The 20,427-nt window shown below is 42.4% G+C and overlaps 1 protein-coding gene across 4 annotated transcripts in view; it reads right to left on the reverse strand.

The window, feature by feature from the left end:
• Nucleotides 1-20,427, reverse strand: part of LARGE1 (LARGE xylosyl- and glucuronyltransferase 1) — a 371,084-nt gene that overhangs the window by 167,192 nt on the left and 183,465 nt on the right. For all 4 annotated transcript variants that reach the window (XM_038396618.2, XM_043519916.1, XM_043519928.1 and 1 more), the window contains one exon: nt 12,250-12,373. In XM_038396618.2, the coding sequence (XP_038252546.1) occupies nt 12,250-12,373 (124 nt within the window). The remainder of the gene's footprint in view (nt 1-12,249; nt 12,374-20,427) is intronic.

Genomic DNA, 20,427 nt, shown 5'->3' on the forward strand with positions numbered 1-20,427 from the left:
AGCCATCTCCTTCCTCTCAGGTCTCCATCCTGCTTTCCACTTCTACTTCCTAATTTCCTCCCTCCAAACCTAAAAGTCCCTATCTGGTTCTCTCCCCTTCTACTTCTCACTTGCTTTCTTTCTGTCTCTCCCTCACCCCCTGAGGTTCTTATCTCCCAAAGGATGTCCTGCTCTGTCCAAAGCTTGAGTAACCCCTTTGTTCTTTTCCACTTCTCAGTGGATGATTACTAGTGCCCAAGTTTGGGGAGATGGAAAGGAGGGGCGAGCCACTTTTATTTGGTGCTGTACTACTACTTCCTGACCGCTCAGTCCGGACATGATGAGACAGTAGGGTGGAGATGGAGGAGGTAGGAATTGTAGAGAGTATCCCGAGAGGCCAGACAGAGCAGTGTGATTTACCAACCTCCCTCTCCTAGTTGTCCGGGCATATCTGAACATGTAGCTGTATTTTAAAGAAGCCTTATTGAGAGCGCAGGAACAAACCATCCTGATGTGCAGAAAGAATAGCAAATATGGCAGGAGACCAGCTTAGCTCAACAGAGAAACCTTCGGTGAGCTTAAACAAAAAAAGGAAGCTTACAAGAAGTGAAAATTTGGACAGATGACTAGGAAGGAGTATAAAAATATTGCTCGAGCATGCAGGGGTGTAATCAGGAAGGCCAAAGCACAACTGGGAGTTGCAGCTAGCAAGGAATGTGAAGGGTAACAAGAAAGGTTTCTACAGGTATGTTTGCAACAAGAACGTGGTCAGGGAAAATGTGGGACCCTTATGAAAGGGGGGAGGCAACCTAATGACAGATGATGTGGAAAAAGCTGAAGTACTCAATGCTAGTTTTTGCCTCGGTCTTCACAGACAAGGTCAGCTCCCAGACTGCTGAACTGGGCAGGACAGTATGGGGAGGAGGTGACCACCGCTCAGTGGTGAAAGAACAGGTTAAGGACTATTTAGAAAAGCTGGACATGTACAAGTCTATGGGGCCGGATGCAATGCACCCAAGGGTGCTGATGTGATTGCAGAGCCATTGGCCATTATCTCTGAAAACTCGTGGTGATCGGGGGAGGTCCCGGATGAATGGAAAAAGACAAATACAGTGCCCATCTTTTAAAAAAGGAAGAAGGAGAATCCGGGGAACTACAGATCTGTCAACCTCACCACAGTCCTCAGAAAAATCATGGAGCAGGTCCTCAAGAAATCCATTTTGAAGCAGATGGAGGAGAGGAAGGTGATTGGGAAAAGTCAATATGGATTCACCAAGGGCAAGTCATGCCTGACCAACCTGATTGCCTTCTATGGTGAGATAAGTGGCTCTGTGGATATGGGGAAAGCGGTGGACGTGATTTACCTTGATTTTAGCAAAGCTTTTGATATGGTCTCCCACAGTATTCTTGCCAGCAAGTTAAGGTAGTATTAAGGTGGACAGAAAGCTAGCTAGATCGCTGGGCTCAATGGGTAGTAATCAACGGCTCGATGTCTAGTTGGCAGCCAATATCAAGTGGGGTGCCCCAGGAGTCAGTCCTGGGGCCGGTTTTGTTCAACATCTTCATTAATGATCTAGATGATGGGATGGATTACACCTTCAGCAACTTTGTGGATGACACTAAATTGGGGGAAGAGGTAGATATGCTAGAGGGTAGGGTTAGGATCCAGAGTGACGTAGACAAATTGGAGGATTAGACCAAAAGAAATCTGATGAGGTTCAACAAGGACAAGTGCAGAGTCCTGCATTTAGGATGGAAGAATCCCATGCACTGCTACAAGCTGGCAACTGACTGGCTAAGCAGCAGTTCTGCAGAAAAGTACCTGGGAATTACACAGTATATGAGAAGCTGGATATGAGTCAACAGTATGTCCTTGTTGCCAAGAAGGCTAATGGCACATTAGACTGCATTAGTAGGAGCACTGCCAGCAGATCAAGGGAAGTGATTATTCCCCTCTATTTGGCACTGGTGAGGCCACACCTGGAGTATTGTGTACAGTTTTGGGCCCCCCACTACAGAAAGGATGTGGACAAATTGGAGAGTGTCCAGCGGAGGGCAACGAAAATGATTAGGGGGATGGGGCACATGACTTATGAGGAGAGGCTGAGGAAACTGGGGTTATTTAGTCTGCAAAAGAGAACAATGAGGGGGGTATATGATAGCAGCCTTCAACTACCTGAAGGGGGGGCGTTCCAAAGAGGATGGAGCTTGGCTGTTCTCAGTGGTGGCAGATGACAAAACAAGGAGCAATGGTCTTACAAGTTGCAGTGGGGGAGATCTAGGTTGGATATTAGGAAAAACTATTTCACTAGGAGGGTGGTGAAACACTGGAATGGGTTACCAAGGGAGATGGTGGAATCCCCATCCTTAGAGGTTTTTAAGGTCCGGTCTGACAAAGCCCTGGCTGGGATGATTTAGTTGGGGTTGGTCCTGCTTTGAGCAGGGGGTTGGTCTGGATGACCTCCTGAGGGTCTCTTCCCATCCTAATCTTCTATGATTCTACGACTCCCACAGCAGGCTGGAGATGAAGGCTGCAAACCACCTTTTTTTCTAGCAGTCAACCAGGAAAAGCAGAGACATGGGAGAAGGATTAGGTAAAAGACCAGAAAAACCTGAGCATCTCACCAAAAGCTGGAGGTAAGACAGAGCTGGCTAAAGTTTGGCCTGGCATCAAACACAATCCACGGCTGCCCTCTCCCTTCATCTCCATACAAAGAAAAGACAGCTCAAGTGCATACGATAACTGACAGTGAGCGCGAACAAGAAGTTTGTTCTAATCCATCAAGGAAGATTAAAATCTATGAAAATATTATAACTGTAGGCTGTTTAATGTTTTTAAATATTGTGACAGGGTTGGGCCAGATGGCGACAGGAGAGTGATAGAAGGCAGATATATTAGTCCCAGGTTAAGTAGGTCCCTTTTCCCTGGGTAAGATAACAGGGAAGGTTCCAGAACAATCAGGTACCTTCTGGAGACAATTAAGACAGGCAGGCTGATTAGAACACCTGCAGCCAATCAAGAAGCTGCTAGAATCGATTAAGGCAGGCTAATCAGGGCACCTGGGTTTAAAAAGGAGCTCATTTCAGTCTGTGGTACACGTGTGAGGAGCTGGGAGCAAGAGGCACTAGGAGCTGAGAGTGAGAACGCGGTCTGTTGGAGGACTGAGGAGTACAAACATTATCAGACACCAGGAGGAAGGTCCTATGGTGAGGATAAAGAAGGTGTTGGGAGGAGGCCATGGGGAAGTAGCCCAGGGAGTTGTAGCTGTCGCACAGCTGTTCCAGGAGGCATTCTAGACAGTTGCATTCCACAGGGACCTGGGCTGGAATCCGGAGTAGAGGGTGGGCCCAGGTTCCCCCCAAATCCTCCCAACTCCTGGACAGACACAGGAGGAGTTTACCTGGACCGTGGGTTCATGAAAACAGCCAAACTGAGGGCTGCCGTGAATCTCTGAGGCAAGCAAATCCGCCAATAAGCGCAAGACCCACCAATGCAGAGGAGGAACTCTGTCACAGTATGCAAATACATGCTTATTAGCTGCACCCATCAGAGGTCTGGCAAGCTTCCAAGCAATTCTTGGGGTCAAAGTGTGGAGCCATCCAATCTACATTTTGCATGGTGTCAAGATATAAACTGGTATGTCGCCAGGGTCCACTGACCAGAATAAAGCACAATACGCTCTCCTCTATAATTGCACATTATTTATTATTCAAGGTCAAGAATACAATCAATCAGTCGTAAAAAAATTATAGTTGAAGTGGGAGCTTTTGCTTTAGTGGATTTTTGGGCAAAAGTCTCATGAGCCTATTTTAGGGTGATAAAAGTGGGTAAAATAGCCTTACCTGAAATTAGTGGTGTTAGCCAAGAGATGCCTGTCATAGAAGTGACAGTCTAAAATAATAGCTAGCATGTATTTTTTCCCTTTTAATATGGGACACGCTAGTTGTGTGTTTCTCGTATAGGACAGAATATAGTGGGATGCAACTGGTAAGAGGTGCAGAAGAAACTGCTTTAAGGGAGAAGGTGCTCATATGGAGCCAATAGCAGATTGATGACACCATGATAACTCTGATAGAATGATCAAATAGATAAGTAATTTGTCTTTATCTTTATTCAGAAGGTAAATATCTCAGAAGGTAATCATCACAGATTTTTACCCACCCCCACCTCTTTACTTTTAGTTTTTTGCTCCAAGAACATGACTAGAAGGATTTCAAAAGCTCAAAATTCAGTATCAGTAACATCTCAACAGCAGGTGGCACACACTCACCTGCTGGTGAGGAATAAACGACTTATTCTGTTAGGAACCACCAGTTCCTTTATTTTCAGCAAAAGCAAAGTATTAGCAGAAAAATAAATCATTTCCATCACTGCAGGAATAGAGGACAGGTGAGTGGGGGATCTATTACATTGCAATTACTTCTTTAAGAGCTCAAGAATTACTGGGAGGAATTTTATTTTTTCCAACATTAACTATGATAATAGATTCTCATTCTTGGAAACTAAAAGCTCCAGGAATGCAGTCTGGGGAAAAACACACTGACGATGAATAAAACTTATTATAATTATGAGCAAGCCACACTAACAATAACCCAAAGAGGCATTGAATGTAATGGTACAGAAATGTATTATTTTTTGTTTTCAACAGAAAGAGACAAGATATCTCTCAAACAATACAAAACTAACTAGAGAAACATTCTGAAAAAAATAAATACATAATGGGGGTGAGAGAGAAGAGTTCCTCCAAACCAAGAAACAACAAGCTGGATCCTAACTATGACAATTCACAGCAGTTGAGGATCAGGCCCAGATTCTGTAATAATGGCAGGGCAAAAATAATTTCAGATTGCAACGAAGTCCCAGGAGTGATGTTTTGATAAAGCATTTAAAGAAAAACTCCAAATGTCTGCCTGTGAATATCCTGGATAGTAACTGATCTGGGGCTGGCTAGGATCGTTGGCATCACTCTGAATAAATGTACCTTAGCATAGTATTGTATTTTATCCCTACCTAAGGAATAACAAATGAGAAATGCAGTCAGATAGACATCAAGATATAGTTCTTAAAGAGTCAGTTAAAACAATAAAACTGGATAATTATTCTAATGGTTTTTACCTTCTCTAGATAGAAGCTAAGGGGTTCATTCAGTTGTGGAAAAGAGTCGCACAAGAAAAGCCAAAAGCACATGAGATTAACAACAAATTATAATACACTACATTGAAATTTCATCACCAGTTTTGGAGGAGTGAGTCCTATGCACCATCTTGTCCTTGTGAAACTTACTGTAGATGGAACAACCATTTGAGTTTGAAGCCTGTTTACCGTGAAAACTGATGTCATTGCCACTAGTAATAAAACTTCATCTTAGGAACTCAAGCTCCCTGATATCAAGTGGCTTAAAAGAAAGCTTTGTCAGCATGGCAAAGACTATATTTATGGGGTGGCCCTTAATAGGCTTCTCATGAATTTCAGCATAAAGCATGTACACAAACCCAAAGTTAGGAGGACTGTCTGTAACCCACACAGAGATGGATATTAAAGGTGTGGAAAGACTGAATTTGGCCCATCACACACAGATACACTGTCAGAGATATGGTGTGGCTTGTAACCACTGAGACCCTAAATGCTCTGGGAAGGTGTCTCATGAAGAGGCAGGTAGGTCATGAGTAAAATGAGCTGCATTTCATCATCATGAGCCTAATGCTCATAGCATGGTCCTTCCTGATGCATTCTCTCTCTTTATTATCCGCTCCGTACAATGCAAGGTATCTTGGACTCTTGAAGGGAAAGGGAAATATCCATGTCTGCAGTGCTTCTATATATTGCAGTTGTTTGTCAGAAACAAGCTAGGACCAAACACTTTATGATGCTTTCTAACAACTTCAGGACCCTGGTAGTGGTTTAGGCTTTTACTTATATTCCTTCCAGTCTGCTATCTTAGCTCAGCCTATCAGTCAGACATGGCAATACATGCACTCCAGTTCTTTGTAAATCCACTAAACATTTTGTAAAAACATGGAGACTAATACCAGTCCCCAAAAGAAATACCTTGAACTGCAAAATGCCATCCCACTATCACTAATGTATCAGGGAGGTATCCCTTAGACACATGTAACAGTCTACAAGATCCAGAAAACATGGCTAATATTTCTCTTTCCAGCTCCTCACCCATTAGTGGCAAGAAAAGAACTGATGGCTGAAAAAGGGCTGACCTTTATCTCTTATCAGGAGTTATAGGAGGTATACACCATTCATTGAAGAGACAAACAGCTTCACATTTCAAACGATATTATAGGTGTTCCCTCTGAGTCATGCACTAGGAGAATAAATCCAAGAACAGGGATCTACTATAATACTTACCTTTGAGAAAAAAATGTGTTCAATACAGCAGACTCCAAGGCAGAAGCAATAAGCTCTGGTAGAATGCAGTTGCAGTACTGGAAAGCACCAGTCATTTCTTAGCACTTTCTCTTTCACAGCATGTGAGTTTGGATCATTTTCATAAAACTGGATTATTTTTTCTGGAAAAATCTCACGTGCAGTCATATGTCTTTTCTCATCCCCTGGTAAAGTTCTTGGCTTGAGATGCTGAGTGTCTTGGTACCATAATGGCAAAACTGAAGTATGGAATACCAAAGAGGAGTCTATGCTGTTGAACTTTCAGAAAAAAGTATGGTGCGCATGTGTGGTGGTGATGAGGAGGCTTGGCTCATTATTTACTCAGTCTGTGCATGAAAAAGGAGAATGGCAAGAGTAGCTTACCAGTGAACGTGCAATGAGGGCACTGATTTCCCTTTGGTTCCATAACAGAAGGAGCCCCAAAAGGTGCTCACAATTTCTACTGTGATGAGGTACAAAAATGAATAAAAGCTCTCCAAAGATCCCAAGCAGGTCGATCCCAGTGTCAGTAGGTAGTATTAATTAGTATAGTGGGCAGGGCACAAGCCTTTACTTTTGAAACTCTGGTTCAATTTCTGACTTGAGACTGGTAACAACTGGTTTGGGAGTCTCTGAATTCACGCCTGTGAACAGCCTAAAAACTCTATATCACAACACAGCACAGTTAGCAATCTTTGCTCAGGATATAGCCCAGGCAGGAGTATTAGGGGTTGTTGCAGGTCAGCACTGGGGTATACTGGCAGAACTCTGCGGGGAAATGCTGAACTCAACGTCTCAAATTGACTCATAACATTTAAAAAAAGCAAGGTTCCATGACACAAGTTCTGCTGTAGCAGTTTGTCTTGCTTTTCTGACGGACTGCTCCCCTTCCAGAGACAAGATTACAGGGAAGGCTGCTCGTAGTCTACTCTCCCACTTCTAGCAATAAGACTGTAGGCACATGGATATTTCTGGAAGTCTTCTTCAGGAGCAGCAAAAGCCATTCATGCAACTGACATTCCCGTCATTTCTGGTCTGCCTTGCTGGATTCTCCCTTGTTTCATTGCAAGTCTTGTTTTGAACAGAAGAAATCTGAAGACCCACATTCAATATGCTTTTATCTTAGTTTTTTTTTACCAAAATTCAGGGTCTAAATAATTATGGAAAATATTTGTGTTTTTAATTTATTATTTTGCATGGACTGGTTTGTACAACAGAGAAATTGGGACGACAGAGGAAGTAGCACTTTAGCTACCGAGTATGTATGAATAGATATTCTGGGAGCATAACAAAGGCTCTGTTGTGCTACAGATTTTGAATTACCATCCATTTTTTAGTGGACACAGATTCCCTCCCAACTAGTTTGTTGGGAAGAGACATGGCCTTCAAAAACTAGTTTACTTAAACCCAATCTGTAGCAATGAAAGACAAAGGAAGGAAAACAGTACAGGTAGTTTAACATGATAGGATTGTATTAACCATAAACATTTTTCATAACCTGAATTACCTGATTTAGGGTGTCTAATGTTAAAAATTTGTAACAAACTCCTCCAGATTAGTGTGGGACAGAAGTAAATCTAGATCTTAAATAATGTAAGACTAGTGGTGGGCATCCATTTCAATAGAGTTTCTCTGACACAGATTCTATTTTCATGGGTCCGAGATCTCTGTTTTGTTTGCTTTTTCTTTATCATCCCTTAACAGGAAAAGGCTCAGGGGAAGGAGGAATAGATGTATAATAGAAACCATATACACAGCTGTGCCACATTACAAAGTCAAATCGCTGTGCTCAAGATTTAAAAAGGAGTGTTTGAAGTATTCACAGTAGCAGGATGAAACCAGATTTGTGGGATTGTTGGGAGTAGAAAATCTGGATAATCAGTGGTCTTTGCTTTCTTTTTCCCCCCCTTCTTCTTGCAGCGTAGGCCTGTAAGCTTCCCTAAAACCTTGAGAGAGATGTCATCTAGTCAACAGCCTTATTTTCACTCCCTTCCTCTGGGACACTACTTGCTGTAACTCTAAGAAAAATAATATACATTTTAGAACCTGCCAAATATTCTAAGCCCCAAATTCTACTTTTTTTAAAGCATATAATCTGGTAGGGAGTGTCCTCTGAATTCTAAACAGCTACTTGAAAACAAACATTCCAATGCTGAGAAATTCATCTCAAGAGACACTATTTATATAGGACCTAGGCAAAACAACCCCCTTCTGCTGGCTCAGCAGAAGCAGTCAAAACCAAAGACTATTCTCAGGACTTTGTGAAAAGACTTGTAGAAGCATCGTTGATGAAGTAAACAAAAACTCCTAACTCCTGCTCTGTTAGGAACAATGGGTGTGTATGTCCCTGTTTACCAAATGGAGAAAGGACAAAGACAGAAAATTTTCATTTCTGAGCTGCTAACATGGTGCTACAACACAGAGAATACAAGGAAAATTATAAAAAAGGGTACTTAACAGCATCTTAAAGCTGGCTGTAAGGAGGCAGAGACTGAAAACGTCTAAACTTCAGCAATTGTGACTCACATAGGAACTGAATGATTTCAATGGAACAGTAGAGGGTCATTAAAAGCAAACATAATACACACTATATCATGCATATGTAATTTCTGATAATGGTACAACTGGTAGCAAATTATTCCACAACCCGCAGACGCTTTCCTAATACTGACCAAGGTAATAAGATTCCCACAAGTACGTGTGAAAAACAAACCCAAAGTCATGCCAAATTTACTACCGAGATTACCTCAGAATCATCAGAGTAGCCTTTTGTTGCCCCCTCCAGAAAATGCCAATTTGTTGTAACCAAATGTTCTGCAGAAATGTTTTGGTTTCAACAAACTTCTGTGGAAACACAAAGCAGGGTTCCATCCAAAACTTGGCAGGCTGCTGGGGAGCTCACACTGCTGGGACACAGCTTCCAGACAGCATTGCCATGCTGACTACCTCAGAGTAAGGAACCCCAGAGCTGCCAGGCTGCCTGGCAGCCCAGCTCTAGCCGAGGGGCTCACAGTCTAGGCTCCTTGCTCTGCAGCAGGGTGCCTGGAAGCTCAAGCTCAGGATGGTGCTCTCAGGGCTTCCTTACTCCCTGTCCTATAGCCAAGACTCTCAGGGCTTTCAGGCTCCCTGCTTTCTGCAGGGGATCCCCCCAACTCTGAGGGGCAGCCCAAGGAGTCTTCTAGAGTTGGGAAGCTGCTGGCTGCTCCTTTTCATTTAGGAAAAAATCAAACTGAAATGTTTTGATGTTTCTGAAACAAAAACATTTTGGAATTTCTGTTCCATAGAATATTCTGAGTTTCAACCTGCTCTTCCTCAGAAACATGTTGGTATATCCTACTGCAAACTTGGCTGAAACTTGCAGGAGGATCCAGATATGATTCAGCCTTATGTGTGTCATGTGTTATACCCACCCCTTAAAACTCCACTGATCTCAATGACTCTTTGCAGTCATGGGGTCTGGTTCTGTGCTGTCACATTCACCCATGTTGAGTATTATTTCATATTCTGTGACTCTATAGAAAGGGAAACAAGTTTTTGCAAATTGCTGTGTTAATTAAGGTAAAATAAAAGCACACCACTTGCTAGGATCTCGAGAACAAAATGTTGTGGAAAGATGGTAAAAGTATGGGTGACTGTATTGGGATGGTCTACTTTCTGTACATATCAATAATTGGACCACATACGATCTCTCTGTTTCCTTTGACCTAATTAGCTTGGAACAGACCCAAGGAATAATGAGGAAAGGACTAGCAAATCAATCTTGCCAAACTGAGACACTGTTTATGTCCTACCGTCTACTGTAGGAGACATATAATATACCTATATACAAACCACAACATCCTTCTCTGCTCTGAATGTTCACAGCACTAAGGAAGGTACCTACCTACCCAAGTTGATATCTGCCTGTTGCTTCATGTGGAAAATATGTTAAAATAATGAAAACAGCAATGAACAAAGTATTTTTCTCAAGGATCATCCTTCACTTTTACCATCTTTCCACAACATTTTGTTCTCGAGATCCTAGCAAGTGGTGTGCTTTTATTTTACCTTAATTAACACAGCAATTTGCAAAAACTTGTTTCCCTTTCTATAGAGTCTTGGTCAAGTTCAGCAACGAGTAGATTGATATGTTATACAAACTACTGCCACCATCTCCAAATCCTAAATTTTGAATAGCGAGATCTACCTGCACAGCTTAAAAACATGCACCCCTGAAACTCAATGTTGAACCTCTGTGATCTAATTAAAACTTTGTGACTGCTATGGAAAGATAATTACTTTATGTTTGGAATAAGTGTTTTATTTATTTTTTTACACTGATAGAGCCTTCCTCAACTCCTAATTATTCCTTTTGAAAGACAGTCCAGACAAAGCAGCAAATTATTTCTAAAAAATTATCAATATACCTCAGAATGTGTGCTGTCTCCACTGCTTAATTTGTAATGAAAGAGGTGCCAGGGCTCAAGCAATTAGGTGCTGGGGCTCAAACAAATTTTTTACTTTCATAACTGATGAGACAAGCCTGGAGGTGCTGGGGCTATAGACTGCCAAGCCTCGAGGTGTCAGGGTTCAGCCCTGGCACAAATTAAGCACTGGATGTCTCAGACTATGACTATGATTTTTGTCATACAAATTTTTAGTCAATTTCATGGCAGTGGTACAGGGAAAAATCCCAGTCATGGAAAGGTCAGAGCCCAAGATGGTGGTGGGAGACAAGGAACAAGCCCACTCTGCATTCACCCTGTAACAGTGCCCCGCAGGGCTGAGCCTGGCTCCCTGTTCTGGGTGTTGTGACTTTGGGTGCTAGGTTGCAACAACAATCAAGTTTGGCTCGTGCAGCCTTTCATCTCCATCTAAGGAGGGGCAGATGTGTCAAACCTAAGTGGTGCTGCAACCACATGGACCAGGTCGCATACTTGGAGCAGAGAGCCAGGCCCAGAGGAGCTGCCACCCTGGGGGTCTCAAACGTTATTAAAATTCACAATTACCATGAACACTGTGACCTCCTTGCCAAAATCTTAGTCTAAGGCCTTGTTCTCACTTACTGGGGGATTAATAATCAGCGATCGATGCATCGGTGGTCGATTTAGCGGGTCTAGTGAAGACTTGCTAAATCGACTGCAGATTGTTCTCCCGTCGACTCCTGTACTCCACCTGAATGAGAAGCGCAAGGGGAGTTGATGGGAGAGCATCTCGAGTTGACATCGCATAGTGTGGACCCTGTGGTAAACAGATCTAAGTACGTCAACTTCAGTTACATTATTCACGTAGCTGAATTTGCGTAACTTAGATCGATCTCCCCCCGCAGTGTAGACAAGGCCTTACAAGCTCGCACTCCACCTCCTCCTCGTAATTCTGACCAGGGGTCACTACTCCGCCCTACCAGCACCGCAACCACCTCTTCTACACACACTTTGCGCCTGCGGGGATCATGTGTCAGTGGCCCCACAGTCATGCAGAGAGCCCTCTGCAACCCCAATGTCACAGAAGTAAGAGGGGGGTCCCAGCGTAGACAAGCACACATGCCACAGGAGTGCTAGGAGGCTGAGTGCTTACGGTACGAGAGGCTTAAAATTCCATCTGTTCTGCAAGAAAGCTGTGTCGCGTTTACAGGGAAGTGATGTTATTCAATGTAATTCACCTCGAAGGACAAGAAATCTTCTGCAAGGCAGGTAGATTTTAAGGCTCCTGGACTAGATGTGGCACTAATCACACATTGTGGTAGTTGTAATGCTTTGGGCAACACAGAGTTCTGATTAGTTCTGACTGAGTTCTCAAACACACAAGCTGGAATTCTTGTCAGCCAATCAGAATGCTAACTCAAAACCAGACAAATAAAGTAGAAATAAAGAAAAAATAAAATGGCTTGAGTTTGTTTTGTTTCTCTTTACCTTGAGCTCATCTGCATCATAGAAGTCTATGCGCACAGCAGGGACCATCCAGGTCTGGAAGAGAGTTGCCAGGATCTGTTTGGCAATAGCATCTGCAATGAGGTGGAAGTGAAGAGGGTTTCGCCTGGTATAAAAAGGGAGAGAAGGAAACACAGAAATCTTTGAACCAAGCTCCAATTATAAACAAAGGACACAGAAATCTACAAAACTTTACCCAACTCTACTATAACATAACATACAGCACCTAGCACATTGGAGTCCAGGTCCATGGCTGAGGCTCCTAGGCGCTACCACAATCCACATGCATTAATTAATAATCACAGAAACACAGGATCAGCTTTTCAGCAGAATGTGCATCTGAGTGGTTCTATTTACTTCAATGGAACGATGCTAATTTACATACACCAGATGAAGATCTGGCCTATAAAGTCCAATTCTGTCTTCTAAAGGATAACAGTCTCCTTTGAGGACCTGAACTGACAAGGTGATAGCATTTACTCTTCTGGGTCACCCTGGTGGTCTCTCTGTGTGATGACAATACTTGCCCTCGGGAAACAGGGAGAAGAGAGGTTCAAAAATAACCCCCCAAGCATGGTGGTGTTCCAGTCCCATTGAGCCTGCACACACCATTGATTCAAAACACACAGGTACGATGACGCTTGAAAAAAATCATTTTTTTTTATTTCAATGGAAAAAAATCAAATTTTTATCAATGTTAATTTAATGCAAATTTCTTCAGAGTGTCAGGAGCCTGGATGAGCCCCAACCGCAGGGAAAGCCACCTGGCTTCTGAATGGCTCCTATCAGGGGTCACACTCCTCTTCCTCCTCGTAGTTCTGACCAGACGTCTCTACTCCACCCTACCAGCATCGCAGCCACCTCTTCTACACACATCTTGCGCCTGCGGGGATTCATGTGTCAGTGGCCCCAGTCATGCAGAGAGCCCTCTGCAACTCCACTGTCACAGAAGTAAGAGCAGGGTCCTAGCCAGCAATGCCAGCTGGTGAGAGAGAGAAGATCCGTGACAGCAGGGCTAAAGAGGGCCGCTATGTGCCACAGGGCTGGTGACACCCAATCCCTGCAGGCACAAGGTGGGTCAACAATGGATTGATTTTTTTTCATTGATTGCAATGTGTCCACTGAAATCAATGTTGACCAACCTTTATCAATTGAAATTGAATCTTGCCAAGCCTAGGTTCAGCCTAGTCATCAGTACTAGGAGAAACTGGAGCTAGCTGTCCCAAGCCAATGCCTCTCAGCTACTGTAACAATGAAAGGCCTCGAGAAATTGATTGGCTGGGTATTGTAAAACCCCTCATGCCCCTACCCCATAAAGAAAGAAGGGTTGGAGGAAACCAGACACAAAGAGAAAATTCTGTTTAAAAATGTGTCCAACTCGGATTCACACTAAGATTCATATGAGCTGGGCTAAATCAAATGCATCCAACCAGGATGAGCGATTAACCAGAGTTAACTGAGTTGAAAGATTTGATAAAGCTTGCAGAACACTTTCACTGCAATAGGAGCTGTGACATTACAAACTCTTTGGTTAAATCACCTTTCTTTGCTTCCCTCTTTGGGGGAAGGAGAGCAACAGCCTGATCTTTATTCAACTTCCATGGTAGGAGTATGGAGACCTGTCAGTGGAATTTAGCAATGATTTGTAGTAAGAAGGGGTACTGCATATTTATCCATAGGCTGGCAACTTCGTCATCAACAAAGAGGAATAGGAATTTGTGAAAGCCACTAAGAAGACAGATGGTCCATTTAGCCCTTAGCATCAGCACAACCTTCTTTTGATCCCCTGGGAGGCATAATGGAGTCTCATTTATGTGGAATTTATAAAGGTAAATGGGTGCACTTGTCAAAGGACATTTTTCATCCACAATGGAGGAACGTTTAATTTCAGATGCTGGGGAAGGGGATGGTTGCTACTAAATTCTGCAATGTGAATAAGAACTGGGGGAACCCATGTATATTTAGGCCCATGCATGTTTAAGATGGTCCATTCTACTTTGCTTTGGTTTCATCCAAAAGGTCAAGTGTCTTCTCTTTCCCTATTCTCTGCCCCAGAGAACAATCTGTGCATTTTTTATTGTCATTCCCTTTCTGCTTTAAGGAAGGTCATTCAGTTTTTCCTCAATGAACACAGACAATCAAAAGAGCGTGAACATGTTTAAAATGAACAGGATATAAAATGATAGCACATGTTCCAGCAGAAAAAGACAATCATGGTAACATTAGCTGTCAGCAACACAGTTTGTTGTTGTGCTTCAAACACAAACTTTCTGCAGGTGGGGTTTGAGCCAACACTCACTGAAGTCAATGGAGTCATTCAGTGGGGATGTGGATCAAGCCACCCATTTGAGAAAGAGGTATAAAGACTCCAATTAGCAGTATAACACGTGGATGTACAAGAAGAGGGTGGAATAATTTCAGAGCTCTAACCTCACCCAATCTGAATTCAACATCATCAAACAAATTAAACTATAGTGGTCCCCAGTATAGAGGAATTGAGAATGTTGTAACCTTTAGCATGCCCTGGGGCAGGGAGAGAATGGGAAGAAATTCAGTCATTTGCCAGCTGCTGAGTATCCCATTAGCAAACCAACATGGTAACAGTAACATGTCTAGGTCTGCTTCACTAACCAAGCACAAGAGGAGAGGATGACACCATGGGTCATCTAAATTCCCCAGTAAGAGAAAACAGGTAGTTTGCCAAGAAAATCTGAGGACAGAGATTAAGAAAAGCATTTCATTGGCAGAGAAAAAGCCAGGGGAAACAGTACAAAAGCAGTAAATTTGGGAACAGACAAAGCAATATGTCAAGGTGTGTTGGTAAGAGTGAAAATTCCATAAGCCCTTCTATCCAGTTAGAAGTTGAGGTTGACCTCACTTTGGACATCTAATGTAATGTTTGCAGATATCTCCCAGTTGCTTTTGTTTTGTAGCCTTTCAGGGCCATTAATTCATATAACTCAAATTGGACTGGAAAAAGGAGTAAAACTGAGGGGGAAAAAAAGTTTCCCTTTATTTTAAACCATGAGCTAATAAAATAAAGTTATACCAAATACTAATAGATGAAATAAAGCAACAGAAAGGAAAAACATAATTCTTATATAAAGAAATTCACGTTTAGTGGCATTTCATACTAATTCAAATGACCCAACGTGTATCAAACTTAAATAGAAGTATGTAGGTGACATTTTCTTTAGTTTTGCTCCTCTTGGGGAAAAAGGAGTAGCTGTACTACTCAAAAACCTCTTTCAAGATGTTAGATCATGGTGAAGATTCAGCTGGAAGGAAAATGTGTCAGAGGCAAAATAGGGGCTTAAAAATTATGTTCCGAATACAGATCCCAGTGATCTACTGACAGGTACAACTAAACGGTATACTGGCCAAGGCTTGTCTTCAGTGAGGTGATTTAATTATGTAATCTATTAGGCCCGGATCTACTAATAGATTTAGGTGTTGCAATGCCTCACTTTTAGGCACCTAGAAAAGTCACAGGAACAACTTCCCCAGCTTTGTGGATTGTGCTGGGGATTAGGCAGGAGATAGGTATCCTGATGCCCACAGTAAGGCAGCTCCACGCATGCCCAGAAGCAGGAGGATAGGCAACTAGGGAACTTTTACTACAATGCCAGAGACGCCAGGTGAGTTTAGGCACTTACAGGATTCAGTAGCCAAGCAGGAGCTGTGCATATTGCAGTGCTATTTATAACTAAGACTTAGATACCTAAGATCCTTTGTATATAGGGGCCTTAGAGACTAGACCAAACTATAAATAGTTCATAACTATGACCAAACCCCACCAAGAATCCCTAAAGACCACAACAAATATCAGTCTCCCCTCTGTTTTTTTCCACCAAATGCATCTGATGAAGTGAGCAGTAGCTCACGAAAGCTTATGCTCTAATAAATTTGTTAGTCTCTAAGGTGCCACAAGTACTCCTTTTCTTTTTGCGAATACAGACCAACACTGCTACTCTGGAACAACTGAACTGTATCCAATAGATAATAATTGAGCCAGACTTAATAAGTAATAACCAACCCGAACGTAACAGAACATTGCTGGAGGTCATTTCCATCCAGCTTTGAATCTAGTCATTTTTTTCCCCCAATGGTGGCATTAAACTATTGGATGTGGGGGTTTGTGTTGTGTGCACATGGACGTTTGTGGAAGGGAGCAGCATCCCAACTCACTCTGAACTCCTTCTGGAACTTTAAGGCCATTGTACTGGCATTACCTGGGGACAGTGCCTTTGACCAGATATGGTGGCTGGACCATTTCAAGGTCTATAGCAGTGGTTCTCAAACTTTTGTAACAGTGACCCTTTTCACATAGCAAGCCTCCAAGTGTGACCCCACTTATAAATTAAAAACGCTTTTTTATATATTTAACACCATTATAAATGCTGGACACAAAGTGGGATTTGGGGTGGAGGCAGACAGCTTGCGACCCCCCCATGTAATAACCTCCCAATCCCCTGAGGGGTCCCGACCTCCAGTTTGAGAACCCCTGGTATATAGACTATGGGTTTCAATGGAGTGTTTGTGAAATGGGTTCATAAAGCTCTATGATAAACTAAACTCCACTGTAAGAGTTAATGGTTTGAACTCAGAATCCTTCTCATTACCAGAAGGCATGAAGCAGAGCTATCCTCTTCCCCCTTTAGTATTTGCCAGTGTTATTGAACTACTAGCTGTATGAATTGTGAACAACTCCACAAAAAGTAAAATTTCATTAGACTTTGATGATGTTTTGATATACCTTTTGGAATCAATGAAAATCTATTCCAACACTTAGATTGGTCTTTTTCCAATATGGAGAAACTTTGGGCAAAAAGTATACAAATCTGAAAGAGGGTTTCATCTCACTCAGTGGGAAGAGGAATCAGCTAAAAGCTGGCCTTCACATACTTTTGGCAGTGTGTGGTTTGGAGGGATGTGTGTGTGTGGGGAGGAGAAGGGGGGCATCCATCTGTCAAATTGAGGCTGATGTTGGGAGGACACTCATGGTGGGCAAGGATGGTGAAGAAGTTTAAGTGGCAGCTGGAAAGAGTGGAAGTTGGGGGTGAGATAGTTATGTGTATGGAAAAACTGGGAAAAATTGTACTCTAATTACAAAGTAATGTGCTTTTGGCAAGTTATTTTGTTATTTTTGTATGTCTGTCTTGTCTTTTAAAATGGAAACTTGTCAGGGCAGGGACTGTCTTCTACTCTATGTTTCTACAGCACATGGCACAATGGTACCTGGTTGGGGCCTTTAGGCACTACCAGATGCAAAATAAATAATAAGGTTAATTAAAGAGCCTGTCCCTCATTCTTGTGTCAGATTCAGGAGACAGCTTTCTTGCGGGCTGGTCCAAGTCTCTGGTCTGAACTGCCCCAGAAGCCAGGACCATCACAAACCCCACCACCTTCTGGTCCAAGTGCAAGGCACACTTCTTCAACTTGCCCACACACACACACACACACACACACACACACACACACACACACACACCAGCATGTACATTTCACAAAACAAAACACAAAATTAAAATCCTACCCTACTCACACAATTGACCACCCCTCACCCCTAGGAGCCTGGCTGAGAGCAAGAACAAACAACAGGTTAATCGTATCACTTAATGAACTACTGGAAGGGGCTCAGATACTATGATGATGAGGGAGGTATAAGAATCAGAATAAAATAGGACTAGAGAGGCCTTAAGCTATCCATGGATGAAGATTCCTTATAATACATCACATCTGCAGAATTTAAATTTGTGGATTTGTGAACATTAAAATCTTTATTAAAACTTTAAAATATTTTCATGTAAACTAGTTTTTTATTGCACTGATCCTTGTCTTTTTTATTTTAAATATTTACTGTACATGTAAAATATTTATATTGAAGTGATTATTTTGCCTAATGATCAGTTACTTTGCACTTTCTTTCCCAGTCCTTTCCTCCATTTAGTGATGGCTTTAGTGTTCTGCATGTTTCCTGCTGCTTTAGAAACCATAGGGACTTTCTATCTTTGTACCATTATTTAAAAAGAAAACAGCATTCATTTGATTCCGGCCAGTGGGTAGAAAGATAGTAACATTATAAATAATCCTCACCATGAATAAGCTGGGACGTCTATTTACTTTTTTAAAATTAATGTATGCTGCTGGCTGAGTCCATTGTACTCAGAAGTGTGACTGACATAAGGTTAGCAATATAGCATCTCCCAAAGGGTTTGTCCTGTTTAGTAAAAGTGGTCCAGTTTAGTCTGGTTTAGCTAGCACGCGAATTACACGTTTCCTAAATTTAACTTTTTTTTCTAGATGAGATGCAGGGTAACAGCTTTAGCTTGATTTTTAGCTAGTGGAAACACACAAGTCATGACACTCAGATCCACCCTGCATAGAAACAACCCCTCTCATTTGGGGCCAAATTCTAAAACCTGCACAGAGAGGGGACAGGAAGGTCTGCAAGGCTCCCTTTCTCATCTTGCTGAAGCAAGCAAGTAGTGGATCTGTCCCCCTAAATATCAACTGAGGCTAGGCTATCTATGCAGAGACCCATGCCTTAGTAGCACTCCCTGGTCAGGTCACAGCTGGAGTAACTTTTTTGGGGTGCAGGGGAAGGTAAAAAGAAACATTGGATATTTTCAGCTGAAAATTAGTTTAAACTTAAGCCACGGTTCATTACATTGTACTCTGCATGTAAACAATGCTATCTTGGAAACGAGCACACATTTTAAAGATTAGCTTGACTGGAAAAAGGACCTTATGGTTAGAAATCTGGAGAAATGTTCATACATGTCTTCGTGGTGCATTATGCAGGTGGAATGGGAGGGGCACAAGTGGTTGGTTCAGAGGGTGTGAATACAATTTCATGTCAGCTGTAGTTTGAAAAAGTTTGACTTGGTTGGGAGATGTCTTCTTCTATTCCCATTTGTGCACAACACAATTCAGCATGGTCAACAGGCTTTTGGGAATGGGTGTGATCTGACTAGCTGCAGGTGTTGCAAGTCAGAGATGAGTTGCATTGAAGGAGCTGTATGTGAGTGAAAGGTGGGATGGAGGCTTTATTGCTTGCTCTACACCTGGCTTTAAACTAAAATTGTTATGCTGCACTTTTATGATCATTATGTTCACTCTCATATATATTTGTAAAAGAATGAAATGTACATGCATCCAAGCATGTTGTCAAAGACCTTTTTAGATTCTTCTGATCATTGATCTTCAGGCAGATGTGATCTAGCAGGTGCAAGATTTAACACTGCCAGCAACAAAGAAAAATTGAAGGATTGTGCCATGTAACTGAAGGAGTGTAGATTGCAAGAAAGTGCAGCTGTTTATAATGTGGGCAGACACTGTGCAGCTTCTCTCAGGCAGCTCTGCTAATGCACCTCAGCCTTGCCCTAGAACGCCCCCGGAACACATCCTGTTGTCTGAGAGCTTGGCCTCTTCCAGGCAAATGCTCTTGTTGTCCCCCCTCCTCCTGCTGTATTTTATTTGGTGTTTGTTGTAAGAGCACTGATTTGATTCCAATGAGTTTGTCAGGCATTCATGCGGATGTCACACATGCTTTTATCAGACTTTCATTGTAATTTAGTAATTAAAGGATGCTTCAGCTAGAGTGTCATTGTGTATTTTAATACAAAAGAGGTCCCTAGACTGCCTTATACAGTCTGTGGCAATTTTCTGAGAAAAGAATGTCATGTCAATCTAATCATCCTCCCTCCTGTGCATTATTATATCCCTACCTTTGAGCTGGAGTGCACTAAAGACAGACAAAAGACAGCAGGCGTGCTGGGTCATTAAGAATGTAGACAACAGGAGCTTCTAAAGACGGAGCATGCTATCCCCTCTCTCCTGCTTGAATGTGCAGAAAATCTTGCATATTGAGCATGTTAGCTCTCTGTGGGTCTTTCTCTGCCGGCTATTAAAACAGCAAGTTTGTGATTCCAGACATACCATACAGATCATGGGACACAAGCAAAGCTACTTATCCAGGCAGTTTGGAAACTATTTTTGTATTCAAGCACCAGGGAGCGGGAAGAGAAGGAGGTAGATGGTACAGTGGCATTAGCGGATGTCTTCCTTATAGGAACACCTAGGTTCAAAACGGTACCTCATTCCACAGTAAAAAGGAGCTGAATCAGAAAACATACATTCACGCCACAAAAATCACAA

This window comes from Dermochelys coriacea, chromosome 1, assembly GCF_009764565.3.
Source record: "Dermochelys coriacea isolate rDerCor1 chromosome 1, rDerCor1.pri.v4, whole genome shotgun sequence".
NCBI classification, from domain to species: Eukaryota; Metazoa; Chordata; order Testudines; family Dermochelyidae; genus Dermochelys; species Dermochelys coriacea.